General features: G+C 38.5%; 1 protein-coding gene across 1 annotated transcript; it reads right to left on the reverse strand.

Annotated features, from left to right (window-relative positions):
- Positions 1–1,151: 1,151 nt before the first annotated feature.
- LOC137953106 (auxin response factor 2A-like) lies at positions 1,152–7,493 on the reverse strand. The gene is made up of 15 exons (XM_068800335.1): positions 6,548–7,493; positions 6,311–6,423; positions 6,130–6,225; positions 5,983–6,033; positions 5,751–5,906; positions 5,579–5,663; positions 4,734–4,824; positions 4,490–4,654; positions 4,212–4,331; positions 4,053–4,128; positions 3,801–3,969; positions 2,795–3,663; positions 2,241–2,431; positions 1,829–2,041; positions 1,152–1,541 (listed from the first exon to the last, which is right to left on the reverse strand). The coding sequence occupies exons 1-14, from the start codon at positions 6,669–6,671 to the stop codon at positions 1,858–1,860; spliced, it is 2,490 nt and encodes an 829-aa protein (XP_068656436.1). The 5' UTR covers positions 6,672–7,493; the 3' UTR covers positions 1,152–1,541; positions 1,829–1,857.
- Positions 7,494–16,111: the final 8,618 nt, after the last annotated feature.

Here is a 16,111-nt window from a genome sequence, read left to right on the forward strand (position 1 = left end):
TAAAAAGGAAGACAAATGAAAGGTGGGTGAGTGTGGGGAACTGAGCATAATATAAAAATATATTCTATATCAAATAATTGGGTGAGTTAACTAAGTGCATACTTGTCATAGATGAGTTGGATCAATAAAGCTGCTTAGCCCAATTTTAGGTTGTAAACATTATACGCATGAGATGGGGGTAGGGCTGCCATGATTTGTAGAGGGATTAGAGGACAAATAGGGACACCTTGTACTCATTTGAGAGTACAAGCTGCATTCTTCGGGGATTCTATGCATGAGAAGGATGAAGCATAACTGACTGAAAAAGCATAAAAGAAGGGGAATGTCACATGCTTTCTCTTTTTTCTAAGCTTAATCAGACATTTGGCCCCTTGTTTAAATGATTATTAATCAAATCAAATGATTGGTTTCAGCAAATCAAAGCCCGCTCTAATGGTCTCCAATTAACTGTAACCACATTGCATAAACTGTGAATGCAAGTATTCAAAACCTTGAATCAGTATGATTGCACTCGTGTAAAGTAGGACTGAATATTATTTGTTTGACCTCAACTCACTTAATCGTAACTAGTCATGGCCTCGGACAAGTTTTAGAATCCTTACCCTTCCCTGCAATCTCTACTGTTTGGCTAATTTTTTTAATTTTATATCCTTGATATAAGAGTATTTATTGTTTTTAATTCTCGTTGTTTTACAAATTTCTAAGCAGTAAATATTTCCCTTCCTCACATTCATCAACAGGCCTGCAGAGTGCCAAAACCGCTTGATTCTCCACAAAGTGCTTCAAGTTGGAGAGACAGCCAATAGTTAAAATTCTCCTGCGAAGCATCTTGAAGAAAATAATTGCCCAGTTGCCCATTCATGGAGGAATCCGGAAAAGACACTTATTTCAACAAAGCAATCTTTAGAATCAAGTCAATCAACTTATACTTTTATGATAAACTACTTTTCAAGGAATCAACGGGCACTGGCACCCTCCAAGTCAACATTCACACAATCCAAATCGCATCCATTAACCCACCTTTCTGTTTGAATCCGATTTGTGCTATCAGAGATGGAAAGCGTTATTCTTAGTGAACCACACTGATTAGAAAAGTGAAGATTAGAAGCAGAGTATAGGTCATTTGCAAAGCAGCCTCAGGTTAAAAACAAGATACCTTGTACCTGCTGGAATTGTTGCAAAAGTCGCTGATTATAACCAAAAGACTGGTGGTGATATAGACAACAGAAGAATAGGAGAGGAATATCATTGTAAGATTTTACTCTTGACTACATAGTAACGAGAAACAGATATGCACATAGTGTGAGCAGGGAAGACAAGGAGTCTTCCTCACTTGTCTTGGCTGAAAATGAAGAAAGGGATATATCTAAGAAGCATTCCAATATTAAGAAGGATATGTGTTGGATCAAAACTGCATTACATTTAAAACTGTGATATAAGGTAGGGCCATCTCTCAGAAATTGATGGAATTACTTTACTGTGATACCAAAATCCAACAGCCATGCACAAAATCAGCAATCTTGAATACCTGCTTCAGGATCCTGTAAGATAATATTAGAAAAACAGGTTTAGTAAAAATTCCTAAATGGTAGATTAACTTAAACAACTGTGACCTGAACTCTCACAGAAGGATTTTCATTCAAAGAACCACTTTATCAATCACAAAACTCCCGACATTCTAGATTTTCCATGTTGGAATAGATTCTTAAAGGGGACAAACAATCAGCCTCTTTCTCATCATTCACATTCAAGAAAGTTCTCTCTTTTGGTTGAAAAGGAAGCTCAAAGCAATCTATAATCCGCAATCCAGAAAAAGTTAAAAACTCACCATGAAAGCAGGGCATGTATGAAGAGAGGTTAGTAGTTTTCTGGATTCACAACAGGCAAAGGCAGCTGCTGACTTTTTGTTTCAGTCATAAATGCTCTTTCTTCTGAAATAGTCAGAGATTCTTCAGTCCTAGAGTTCAGTGTGCCTGGGTTCATCTTCTGAACTTCATCTCTGGTGTAGATGAAAATTTTCCGAACCATATTACAAAATTCCCTGTTATTCAAAGCAAATGTTTAATTAGCAAGGACTACCACCATCTCGCTCCTTATTGTTCTCTCCCCCCTCCTTCCCCCTTCTCATTTAATTAAATACATCACCAGTCAATTAAAAAAAAAAAAGGTTCAATTGTCAATGTAATTGAAAAAATTCAAAAAAACATGTCATAATTTGAGGTCAAAGTGTTGAATCTTACTGCCAGGGATCATCTCCAACAAGCATCATATCACCCTCATTGTCAGTATAAACAACCAACCAGTTCTTGTTAAGGCCTACAAGTTCACCATCAAATTCAAATAACTGATCTAACTCCGCTATTAGTTCATCGTAGCTATTGTACTTTGCAAGGTCGACAGATCTCACTAGAGCAACCCCCTGCTTTTGAACCTGCAAATCATTCAGAAATAAATAGAAAATGTTTGAGTTTATTTCAGTTTGTTTCACATGATAGTTCAAATAATCATGATCACTTAATCATCTTCAACAACCTAAAAATTCAAAGTCCATGTCCACAATTATGGTCTGTTTGGAACCCCTAGAAAAGAAAATGAGAATTTGACCATTATTATTCCCAAATAAAGTTATTGAAAATGAGATAATGATCAAATTTCCTTTTTCACCAACTATTTTTGGGAATAATAAAGGTCAAATTCTCATTTTATTTTCTTTTCTTTTCCATAGGGGTTCCAAACAGACCCTTAGGTCAATAGTTTAAAGAAGAAAAGCAGTAAAATGATCAATAAAAAGGACCTTTGTGCAACTTCGAGAAGAACTACCACCATGAGTCTTGCTCTGACCATCTTTACTGACCGCCTGACTTGTTTTAAATGGTTTCTCCTGCTCACCTCCAGCAATAACAGTTTCTGCTGATTTTGTTCCTTTCATTGGCTCCAACTGTTGATTAGATCGCCCACAATTATCAGGTGGACTTGCAAGTGACTGAGCTGGCTCTGGTGCTGCAGGACTGCTGTTCAACTGAATCCCAAAGAGCTTGTAATTCACCTCTTTTTTTGATGTAATTGTTTCATGTTGTAGTGGTGAAGCAGGTTGTGCCAATCTGCCTCTTGAATGAGATGACTTCTCCATCTGAGATGGTGGCAGCAAAGGCATCAACCAATTTCCTGGATGTTGTTTCTCAACTCCAAGATTTTGCAAATAGCTTCCATATCCTCCATATCCAACATTTCCAGATTTCCGAAAAGGCATCTCACAACCTTGAGCCAGCATCTTCATGCTAGAGTCCCTCGAGTGTAAAGCAGGATTTGAAGGCATCAAGGGCCAGGGCTGTGCAAGTAATTTAAATTTGCCCTCCTGGTCTTGCAGATGGTTTTTCATAGGGCTAGCATCATCTGGAGCCCGAAATCCTGACAAAAGATCTGATAAATTTTGCTCTGGCCTCATCAGAGGTGTCCAATTCTCAGATCTCAATTTTCCTTGAATAGAAGACATGTCATTCTTCTCATCATCTTGCAATGAAGGCCACTGACTACAGGGCTTTTGAGTGGTGTCCAACTCATTACCTTCAGCAAAACTGCCTCTCAAGGTCGAGATTTCTTGACCTTGCAAGACCCTTGAAAATCCATGCGCTTGTGAAGGGTCTACAGTGGTTTTAGAGGAGCCTAGACACGTTTGAGAAAGAGATTTTCAATTACATGAACCTTACTTCTTCTTTTTTGAAGAAGAGAATGTGTATATTGAAAAAATTACATGAACCTTACTTAGTAACAATCCTAGATAGCTGATTATTTATTCTTACCTTCCCTACACAGAACAGATGAATCAGGAGATGAAGGAACCACATTTGCTCGAGGTCTCTTGGTTCTGGGTATTGGAAGAGGATTTAGTGCAGGAGTCAAAGCAGGTTCTATTTTCCAAGGAGGAACACGTTCAGGACGAGGAACTGAAGAAGCTTCATCCCATCGAACCTATAAAAAATAAATAAATAAGAGAGTCGGACATGTATATCTACTAAAGCATCACATTTAAAAAATAATAATTAAATGGTAACCTTGAGACATCTCCACTTCGACTGAGGCCATCGGTCAGGATCTACATCTCCAATTCCAACTATTGTTCCTGTAAACCTGCCGAATGTATTATATGAAGTTGATCAGATGTTATATATAGCTAACAATAAAATGGATGGTTAGAAAGTATATTAATGTACCTCTGCTCTGGGGCTTCTTCACCTTCAAATCTCATTTTGAATCTCATACCTATGAAGTGGTTTTCTATAACAGACTCCATGTACTGATGACAGGGAACAATGAACTCAGAGGGGCTTGTTCTGTATCATGAAAATTAAGAAATCACAACCTCAAAAATTCCAAACCTCTGTAGAAACTAAACTACAACATCTTAGAAATATCACAACCCCTGATCATCAAAGTTTCACACAAAGGATTTGTTTGAAGAAATTTGGCCACACAGATTGTCAGAACACACCTTGGCTTATAGTAGACGGTGAACATAGTTCCAGTAGAAACGGCATGCCATGCTGTTGCAAGTACACCAAGATGCATGCTATGACTAGATATGACAGACGAAGGAACATTGTTCTGCTGCCTCATGGCACGTCTCACTCCAACACGAAGTTCACCATTTTCCCCTCTGAAATTCACGTACAGACGTTAATCAGAGAAAAATACAGTGTATGGAAACCAAAAAGCTTACAAAAGATTTCACTAACCTCAGAAAAATAAAAGCATCCCCAGCAACAAGCCTTTTAGAGCTGACAAAGACACTCCAGCCACTTTGAAGGAGATGCCTCCGTGGTTGACCTGGAACCCACAAAGTCAACAAAATCAGGACAAATTCCTGGAGTGGTAAATGATGTAGTTTCCAGGTCAGAAGTGCCAAATTGCACTCCAGTACAGTTAGTTAAAGATACTCAACAAGATGTGCTAAGATATCAACTTTGACTATCAGTTTCCCGAGAATTTAGAAAGGAGTTCTTGCACCAATGAATCCTGAATAGTTCTTCCTATTTTAAAATTCTGTCAGCCTTGTTCATTGACTTTTTAAAAAGAATTATTCCTAACAGATGTTACCACAATGGCCAATAATCATATGCCTCATCATAATAATTCTTTGAACATAGATGGAACAGTGCTTTGGATTGTAAGCGTTAAGATTACCATTACTCGTTATGCTGGAAATCCCTCAGAAAGATTCTTACAAAAAATTAAGCATTCTCTCCATTCCTATACTTAACTCGTGTTAGAGGTTACTTTTATTAGATTAGAAAGCTAGGAGGCAAGAGATAAAACACACAATTCAAGACTCTTCAGAGTAAAACACTGATAATTAACTGTGAGGACAAAGAGAATGCAAAAAAAGCGTTCATTAGCAATAAAAAAATTCAGGTGTGTCAACTGTAGTCCATTACAAAGTCACTGGACGCAACCCCTGATTCTTGAATTAAACAAATGATCACGCCCTCAGTTCAAAAACAGAACGATTCACACATTGGAGAAAAGCACACTAACGAATTGTTAGTGAAACTCTACAGTGAACCATGGAAAACATAATTACCACGAAAAATATGGCGAAACCGCCACTCCGTCCCATGCAAATCCTTAGCTACTAACTCCTGAGTCGGAGGCTGGCGGCACATATCCTGATTAAACAGACGCAAGGTAAGTCATTCAATGTCCATCAAGGAAAACAAGTAGCGGAAAAATGGACTAGAAAAAGGATATCTAACCAGCGGTGGTAGGCATTCATCGGCATGTCGCCTTAAAACAGAGAATCCGCCATGAGTGCTGGTGTCGGATGCAGTCAGAGTCTTGCAGAAGGAATGTACAAGAGGACGCGGAGGAGGGGGAGGGGGAGGTTCCTTGTCCACTGTATTTTCGTCTTTCTGGAAGACGAGATTTAGAGTGTTTCAGGGTTTCCGAACATCACAACCGCTACAGAAAAAACCCACAAATACATACCTCTGGAAGCAGAGTCACTTGAGCGAAAACCTCGTCAGTGTCTGGTTCCGCCTATTACAGAAGAAACGAAATTCTCAGGCTGGAACTAGATATAAATACATAAATAAAACCATTTATCGTTTCGAACGGGTGAAGTAGAGCTAGAACCTTCAACTGCACATTGATGACACGACAAAGGATCTTGGACGGGAGATCACAAGCAGGCATATGCTGGTCGGCAACCTGATTAGTAGAGGCCTCCACCTGAAAAATCAGATTATGAATACGAGTTTCAAAAAAGAATTCAGGCGACACGGAGACATCCTATACTGATACCAAACCAACATACCTGCTCGATATGACCCTGTGGAAAATAAAATACTTTTTCCCCTTCCCGTGGAACCGTGACAAGCGGACCAGCACAGGCATACCACAGCTCGGTATACAGAGCGTCATCGGAATCTATTGCACCAAGTTTACGAAAAAGAGTAGCCAGAACCACAATCAGGACACAGATCTCATACAATATTTCCATACAAATGAACAAAAACATTGTAAGCGGAGCCCAATTTTGACACTTTGTCACCTTTACAAGAAGAAGCTGGAGCTGAGAACCTCGGCACCTCCGAGCCGAGCTTTCTTGCCACTCCACCATCGTTAGGCTCGCCGCAGACGGAAGAGAAGCTCTCCCCTCGCCCGTTATTAGCCATTGCTGCGGATTTCGAAGACAGATCGCTCGTCAGCAAGTGTTACGCTCGCCCGCAAAAGCAGAAACGGCAAAACCTTGTGCAGTAGAAGCAAGCACGTCGAGCAGAAAATAAATTTGATACACTTCCACCTAGAACCTAGACTCCACTTCCAAACGCATGTCGGAAAATTGATACAGCAGGACGCTAACAGCACCAAAATGCCACGGTACGCAGGAAATCTCGTTATGAACCTCCGCTCACCAGTCCACACCAGATAAAAACGAAACTACCCCAATCAGCTCCGAGCTACGAAGCTCACCGGAAAACAAAAATTCTACCAAACAAAAAAGACTAACTTGAGTTTTACTCCCCAAGCACGGGAATCCGGAAATCACAGACTTCAATACACCGATTTCAGCAGCAAAACTGATCAAAAGCTTTGCATACGAGCAAAAAAAACCCTCCAAAACTCTTTCTCCAGCAAACAAATTCACCACCCAGGAACCAAGATTTCGTAATCCGAACCATACCAGCTCGAGGCCACCAGAGGTCACCCAAAAAAAACAACCTAATCTAAGAACATCTCCACCATATCTTTCTCTGCATAGAACTCAACCGGTGGAGCAATCTCTTCCAGACATCTTATAATCCACTTCTTTCTTTTCATCTCTCCCCTGTCTCTCTCTCTCTTTCTGCTTTTATTCTCCTTTCCTTTCTCTCTCTTCTGCAATTCAGAGCCGTCGTCCAGGCCCAGCTGCCATATCCATCTCCTTCTGTCTCCCCTTTCTCCTCCTCTCTCTGCAGTTCTCACTCTGGCTCTCCTCGAGTGGAGTCCCGACTAGAGAGACCTTAACCGCAGGTCAAATCTTCCCGCAATCATTTCAACCGCGGTCAGTTTTAAACCGGAGGGGAACCGGGAGCCCCGGTAACCGCGCCTGCCAGCCGGTTAACCGGCAGGGGTCCGGCAACGCGACAACTCCACAGTCCCCTCTTAGACGCCGTCATCTCCAAAACCCACGTGTCAATCCCCCACTGGAAATGCGGTAACGGCGTCGTGATCAACGGCGCTGCCGGCTCCCGCGAAAAACTGTACCGTTTTTCGGGAAAACCGCTTTGTCGTGCCACTAACAGGCAGCGATTAAATTAACTTTACTGCCTTAACTTGCCACACGTGTCGGGTAACCAGACCCAGACGACCGGGCGTGCGGTTAGGTTTTCTTTTTAAAAAATTAAAAAGAAAAAGAAGAGAAAAAATCCTCTCTTTTCCAAAGTTTGTTCCGGTGGGCCCACCTGCGTCCGATCTCGGGACCGAGGCGAGTTGCGGAGTGGTCCATGGAGGAAGAAGAAAACAATCTTGGCGGACCACCGCCGGGTTTATGCGGGAGAGCTGCGACGACATGAGGAACAAGACGGGGGCTGCCTAGTGCGGAGTCCCTGAAAACAGTCGGTAATCTGGATCGCGTTCAACTAACAGTGCCACTAGTGGCAATCTTCAAGCGAGATCTGTTCAGATGATCCCTGATTTCCTTGGTTATTAGGAGAGAAAACAGGATCAGCTCCATTTGCAGCAAGCGGTTTCTCTGAGGCTGGACTCTGCCGAATCTTCGCCAGAAGGAGACCAAAAAGGCGTGCTTTAGTAACCCAGCATCCGCCTAACAGAGTTCCGCGTTGTTTCCATCAGAACGAACGATATGGGCAGTTTTAGGCTTCTAGCCTCATTTAGGAAGAGTTAGTTTATCTTCCTCCCACAAACTTTTTTTTTTTTTTTTTTTTTCCAAAAAGGCTGCAGGAAAACAGTTTCTCTAATAAAGGCTGATAGTATCGGCTATTGGAAGAGGTTAGCAGTAATAACGATGATCAGCAAAGTCTGACTGGTTTTAAGCTTCAGATTTATTAGCAGGGACGACGCTCAAAAACCCCCCAAAACTCGTCACTCCTGAACAACCACGAGGATTAGCACAATCACCGCGAAACCTTGTCTCGAAAGTGAACCGAAACAAATGGATAAACTGGTGCCTTGAAAGCGTTCCAATTTTTATGGCAAATGAGCTGTATGATCTGAAGGAAGGGTCGTGCGGCATACCCGAGACGCAGCTGGCGTTACAGAAACTGGCTCAAATGTCAGAAAAAGTTGAACAGATAATCGCAGTGGAGGCTCTGGAAAGAGGGAGCAGACATTGTCGCTCTCTGCGAGGATGGGGCTTCCATCGATTGGTCGATTCGACCTTCCGAAACACTCGATGAAGACGGCAAATCGAGAGGCTAATTTCAGAGCTTAGAATGTCGGAAGAATTTTTCATTTACAGATAAAAACTACAAAAGAGAATTAGAGATGGGAATTAGACAGAGTTTTTGACAATTAATCCTGCTGGTTCAATTTTATCATAGAGGAAACAGAGTATATTAATTAAGGGAAGATCTGTTTAAGTACAAAATAATTGGGCTGTCCTTTTAATCACATGAAGACAAAAAAAATAAACAAACTTAATTAGGGATCAACCTCGTTGTTAATACATATATTAGCAAATCTGACCCAACTTGATCAACCGATCTCTTATGTTTTTGACCCAGACCTGTGCCCGGGTCGATGGAACCCGATCCAGCCCACGCTATTCAACAAGCCATGCCATGCACGTGGGAAAGAGAAAAATGGAACCCGTACGGGTTCTGACTTATCGACGGGGGGCCCGTCGATTCTGTTCTCATCATCAGAGTATCGTCAATAAAGCAAGAAATGTGAAGAATCTTTGTCCTTCGGATGGAGATTATTAATAAATACCAGGCGTATCGGCTACCTTCACTTTTCAACCGGCCAAAGCTAAGATATCGGCCGATATTTTAATAATTCGTACACACACTTATAGATGATTCGAAGATTAAAAAAGCCTTAGCTTTATCGAGTTTCTCATGGGTAACCCATTCATATTTATTATAGCAATATTACAAGATTAAATTATACATATAATAATGATACATACATAAATGGAAAATAAAGTAAAATATGAAGATTATTAATTAATATATTCAAATTTAAAACTCTACGAAATCGAGTTTTATTAGTTTTCTTTTTTAAAAAATGTTTTATATGTAAAATATTAATACAAAAAAATGCGGATTAATTATTTTCATTTTACAATCCATTGTCGAGTCGTGTGGATATTGAAGACGTAAAATTCATCTTATCTAATATAAAATATATTAGTTTAATTACGACAAACTTAAGAATGCACAAAAAAGAGAAATAAATATTAAAAATAAATAAAATAAAATCATATAATATTTGATTTCTTCTTTCAAAAATTCTAGAAACTAAAAAAGTTTTTCGAGATTAAGTTGATTCTCCATTAAAAATAACAAAGCTTTTAAGAAGAGATCTTCGAGTTTAATAACCTATAAAGATAATGTAAGTGTGAATGATATCCACTAAAACAAAGTTAAAGGATATGATTCCATTTACTTTGAGGCCAAAAAGAATGGTTGAATTTAAATTTGTAAGACCAAAAGTAGCTATTAAAAACATTACTTTATAGATAAAAGTTTATAAATGACTAAGAAATACACAGTAGTTTTCGAGCTTTAAGTTATTGGGTTAGGAATGAGGAGTGAGATTTTGAAGGGTATGGTTGATTTTTCTTAGTTTAAGTCATCGTAGAAGATAGAGATAGAGATATCCTTAACTTCTAGTTAGCAAATATCGAATATGTCAACTTATTCAATATAATGTTTTTTGTCACATAAAATACCCTAATAAACCTTTTGTGTTCTTCTTGAGTCATTGTAAATAACCTTGTCTAATTCATATGAGACATTTTTATGGGTGCAATTGGACCTGGTCCTGGTCTATGTCTAACTTAACTAGTTCGTACTATGCAACCATTAAACCATGCAAATTGGCTTTATAAGTCAGACATGTGTGTCCCCTCACCTAACTTGTGGGCAAAGAGGACCTTACCATACCTGGTTAGGTGTACATGGGAGGAAATAATTGCTGGGTCTATTCCCTTGGCAAATATCATCACATGTTTATTTATTTAAATAAATTTAAAATTTTAATTCTTGGTCAATGGCGAATTCAATTTTGACTACTAGGACGGCAAGATTCTATGGTGCCCCATGACTACGGGTGTTTGGACCAGGTCGGATCAACCCCCTTGGTCTTACTCCAATAACGAGAATCCGTTACTCGTTAATAAAAAGATTAAATAGTTTTTATTAATGTAAAAGAGATTTTTTGCAAGTTCTTTTATTTAACTTTTAAAAAATCTCTTTTCATCATCGAATATAAGCTGAATATTCAACGAATATTCTGTAATCTGATAGCCGTGGCGTGTTGCCGCGGACGACGATTCGGTCTTGTAACGGTTTCAACCACGTCGCCATCTCTCGATCTTTTTCACATTCAAAAAGACCCACACGCCCATACCCGAAACCGGTACGTTTCCTCTCTTTTTACATGGGCAAAAAAAAGTCATCGAACATAAAAGAGACGACCAGATTCACATTCTTTACCCCGTTTGGGAAAACCCGCCAGAAAAAAAAGCCGGAATCACACGATCCACGAAGCCGCCTCCTCCCCCTACGTGTTTTGCCTGCGAGCGTTATAGCGATGGTACTACGAAACTGCCCTACCTTTGAACAGGCTACTGCGGGTAGCCGGAGCGGTAAGTCGGATGTGGGTCCTGGTGGCTGTTCCCTAGCCGGCCGACAATTATCAAGAGCGAGACATGTCATCAAGTGGGCCCCACTGCGACTTCCGGACAAATGAACAGCGCTTTCGTCCAAAAGCATGTCCTCCTCTTCTTAATTAATAAATTAATTCAATTAATCTCCTTCTCTCTCGAGTTACATAGTTGCATTAACACCCGGGGCAGCGAGCCTCGACTAGCTTCCGGACCCCAAACGGATATTAAACTTCACTTAATTTTCCATCTCAGGTGAGCACCAGCAAGCGACGCAAAGGTTAGCAGTGGGGTCCATCTCTAATTCTCTATTACAACTTGACACGTGGATAAGAATATAAATATTTATTGTTTAAATGACTCTATTATTTTATGAACAAAACCGATGCCAAACCCGAACAGAACAATGTGGCGCACTGTCTCACGAGATTATGAGTTAATGATAAGGATAACCACGACATGAGGCGCACGTTTGGGAGGTGGGCCCGGGGGCGGGGCGGCGGCTGAGGATAACATTTTTTGCGCCGTTTTGGATGGTAGCGCGTGTACTGACGAACGTGGAGGCCCCACCAGCGACAGAAAGAGACGGATATGGGGAGGAGTATTAATGTATGGTCTCTCGGTGGGCGTGGGAAGGGGACTATGGAGGGGGAGTTTCTATTTTTTGGGATCCCATGTTCTTGGACAGTGGCGCCACGTTTCATATCCGGGGGGGATGATTGGATCATTAGTGGGCGAACTTTGCTGTCAAAAAGTCTTGATTATGAGGGGGATTATACAATAAGTGATGTCTTGTCTCCTTTGGTTAAGCGGTTCCTACTCCCTATCTGACTTCCTAATACAGTTTTTTTTTTTTTTATAATTATTTTTTTAATCCATGATCGATTACATAAGCATGGGTGAGACCTTATTGTATAAGTATCGACTACCTAAAAATTTCATATGATTAAGTAATATTAAATATATGCAACCAAAAAAAATAAAAAGAGTAATTTTAGAAATTATCTTTTGGATAAATATTATAAAACTAAAAATTTCTTTGTCGGGTTTATGAATTAACAAATTATGCCCCATTTTACTCAAAAAAAAATCGAGACGTTTCTTAATGTGAAGTTTAAAGTTTGGTAAGAAGCGTGAAGAAATGTGATTTATATGGATTAACTTCCCATTTTAGCAGTTAATTACAAACTTAAGCTTCCTTCGTGTTTCTCCCATTTATGTCATTTTACTTGTGATTAGGAAACACTTAGAGAAGTAATTGCCCAGATGCAGGTAATCTTATTTGTGACAAAATCACAAATGGGGCACATAAGGTGCTACATCAAACAAGACAAGTGTCATGATTGTGAGGGGGTGGAGTGGGGTGGAAATAGGGTGGGTAGTTGAGAAGTTCAACCTACTCAAACCTAGATAACTCTGGAAAAAAAATATTTATAAAGAATAAATTTATGTTTCTTTGATGAGATAGACTTCAAAGTCATGGGGAGAAACTAAATGTATGGGCTCACATAATTTGGATGGGAAGTAATAGCTACCACACCCATACTCTCTGTTGCATTATTATTATTATTATTATTATTTAGTAAAAATCTCTTTCTCTCTGTCTCTCTGTCTCTTTTCGAGCTTGGAAGAATTTGGTAAACTGAAATGATTTGAATGGTTTATAGAGATAATTAAGTCTATTGTGATTGGATTTGTCGGGTTTGAATTATCTCATTACCAATTGTAGTCAATTATTTAGCTTACTTTTGCTTTTACCAAAGGTGGTATAGCTCCAAAGACAAATTTAATAAACATAATAAATCTAAAAATTGGTAGCAAATAAGCCAAACGTTACAAGGGTACTTTGAACCTGTCCAAACTATTTCAATCAATTGTCCATCATTGTGACAAATACTAAGATGAAAGCTAAATTGCATTGACCTTTTTCTTTAGGAAAAAACAAAATTTGGTAGAAGAGTCAAGAAGGAGGTGCTTAGTTATATTTTCCCTCTCTTCCTCTCTCTTTTGGTTGTTACTGTGACAAATACTCCAATGGGTATCCTTAAGAACTGCCTTACGAGTAATTTTTTTGGAAAAAAAACTCAAGGATCTTGGTGACAATTGGTCACCCTAGAATTTAAGAGATCATTAAATTAAATTACCTAACATATTTAAGAAAAATAATAAAATGGGAAAATGTGAATTTACACATTGGATAATGTTTTGAAGGTTTCAAGAAACTTTTTTCGTTTTTTGGTAAGGTTTATTCATGGTGCTAGGAACCCCCCCACCCCAACAACCAGGCTTTTAGTTCTTGTGGTCCTAGGCATGGTATTGGACCTTAGTACATTATTTGGTAGAGAAGTAAGAAGGTCAAGATGGTCATGGTAATGGAAAGATTTATAGGGACAATGTGAAACACAGATGGAGAAAATGAGACCAAGGGACTTAACATGGTTTTTTGTCAAGAGAATTTACTGTTTGGAAATTAAGATTACTAATGCATGAATCACATTTAAGGAAGCATTTCTAGTAAGTTTTTAGCACTCAATTTCTAGTAAATTTTTAGCATTCAACACGACTCTTTAGGGCTTGTTTGGAACCCACGTAAAAGAAAAGAAAATAAAAGGGAAGCAAAAGGTATTTTCTATTGTTTGACAACAGATAATCATTGAGGGAAAAATATTTTCTCTCTTATTTAATAGAATTTCTCACACAAAATGATGAAATTTAGAGAAAAAATAAAATAAATTAGAAACTCGTAAGAAAATTATAATCATCAAAATTTTAAAATATTACTGTTTATTTCTTTTTCTTTTTTCACGTGTATTCAAACAAGACAAATTACATTTTCCTTGCATTTTCTCTCTCATGTATACTTACCCCATGTAGTCAATAGAGTTCGAGAAAGTATTAGAACCATGTTTTAGCACTCTCATACATATAATACGAGACTTGCTTAATAAATCCAATACAAAAATGTAGACACATAATAAATTGAGCAATGAAGTTATGATGCATTAAACGCATGTTTCGTCATTTTATATTCTATTATTGATTATGGTTATACACTTATAACATAGTGTCGAAATACAAAAGGAACTAGTATGTGATGCAACGCAATCATAGTTTAAAGACAGTAGAGAAGTAGCGGCCAAGATGATTGTTTGATGCTACATTTACTGTAAAAATCCAATAGGCTTTAGGTTAGTTTGAAGTTTGGGAGTATAGAAAGAGTTAACAGAGTTGTGGTAAAATGTTTGCTTATTGCAAGTTCTGTGAAGATTTTGACAAAGTTTCTTATATTTTTTAGGATTTGGGAATTTCAGTAGATTTTTTTCAATATAATTAATTTTTAAACACATATATATATATATTTTAATAATTAATTTATATTGCCAACACATGGTAGAGTCTTAAGTTATAAACTATCAACCTTAAGTCATTATGTGCTTTAAATTAAACCTTAGGAAATTAAGTAATTAGTAAATAATAGGAAAAATATAAATTCCCTAATTTAAGTGATTAATTATTTAAGCATGATACAATATTGATTATAGACATAGGGTCCCTAAGTAAAAATAATGACACAACTAATGTTACACTACTTTTTAGGGGTGCTATGTGTTCTTCCATCATTACCAATTGGGGTGGAAGACAGTTGAGAAAGGACCAGGCCCATACTCTAGCTCTAGCTTAGTGTGGCTTTAAGAAAATCACGGCTCGGTTCAGTTTAATCCTGGCTAATCTCATCCTCCTAGTTTTCTTGGGGGTGACAAAATTCAATTTTAACTAGACCTATTTATTTAAGCAAACCAAACCACATTACAAATAGGTTGGTTACAAGTTTACTCACTTGGCTCAATTAAGAATCAAGGCATGTTCAAAGTTAGAGCTTTCAGATTTTGGCAAGCAAATTCATGTCTATGCTGCAAAATTTTCAATGGGTTCAGATGTTTCAGTGGGGACACCTCTAGTTGATTCAACGAGGCATGCTCAGCATTTCACAGAATTTCTCATCCAAATGTTGTTTCATGGAGTTCCATCATTACAGGGTATGCACAACTTGGTAAATTTAAGGAGTCCCTTACAATGTTCAAGAATTTGAGGAGGGAAAGGTAGTAGTTTGAACTCTTTCATATATACTAGTATGTTCTAGGCTTGCTCAGGACTTGCAGATTTGAGTATGGTTAGTCATTTTCATTATGATGCAATAAAGAGAGAACTCATTGCAAGACCTCACAAACTGTTGGGATCTATGCCAAGTTGCAAGAGCTGAAACAATCATTTGCTAGTCTGAAAGGTGCCCTTCCTAGAAATAATTTTTCGAGTGATTTCGAGGAGAGAGATGAACAACTACATGACCATAGTGAGAGACTACCTATTAGCACCTCCCAGTGGCCCAATACTGGTTCTTAATAATCTTCGAGTTTGTGATGGTTACCATGAGTTCATTAAAATGGTTTCAAAGATTATTGGGTGTGAAATTATAGTGAGGGATGTTATCGTTTTTAAGCGGTTTTGTATTTATGAATTATGATAAGGGGAGGGTATTATTGTAATTTCTAGTAGATTATAAGTTAAAAGTGTATATATGTATAACGGAAGGAAACCATGAGGTATTAAAATAAAAAATCGATCTCTTGGTTAAGATAAATCAATTGACATGGTCTTAGAGCTGTGGGAGATCATCGACGCTAGTGGTATTCTTTGACGTTTTCGGTGCTCTCAGAGGTGAGTTATCATCCTCCCGATTTCTCGGTTCGTTCTCGGTTCTTGATTTGGTTTCCGTGGACTCTC

Source organism: Aristolochia californica, unplaced genomic scaffold (genome assembly GCF_029961685.1).
Source record: "Aristolochia californica isolate CCGP_79_NKW_82.1479 unplaced genomic scaffold, dmAriCali1.0.hap1 SCAF_1, whole genome shotgun sequence".
Lineage (NCBI taxonomy): Eukaryota > Viridiplantae > Streptophyta > Magnoliopsida > Piperales > Aristolochiaceae > Aristolochia > Aristolochia californica.

Bases quoted from the DNA above. Each gene is read 5' to 3' on its own strand.
- LOC137953106 (XM_068800335.1), bottom strand. From the start codon at position 6,671: ATGGCTAATAACGGGCGAGGGGAGAGCTTCTCTTCCGTCTGCGGCGAG. The intron at 6,424-6,547 runs GTGACAAAGTGT...TTGGTGCAATAG, and splicing joins TCCAGCTTCTTCTTGTAAAG to ATTCCGATGACGCTCTGTAT. The intron at 6,034-6,129 runs GTTCTAGCTCTA...CTTCTGTAATAG, and splicing joins TCATCAATGTGCAGTTGAAG to GCGGAACCAGACACTGACGA.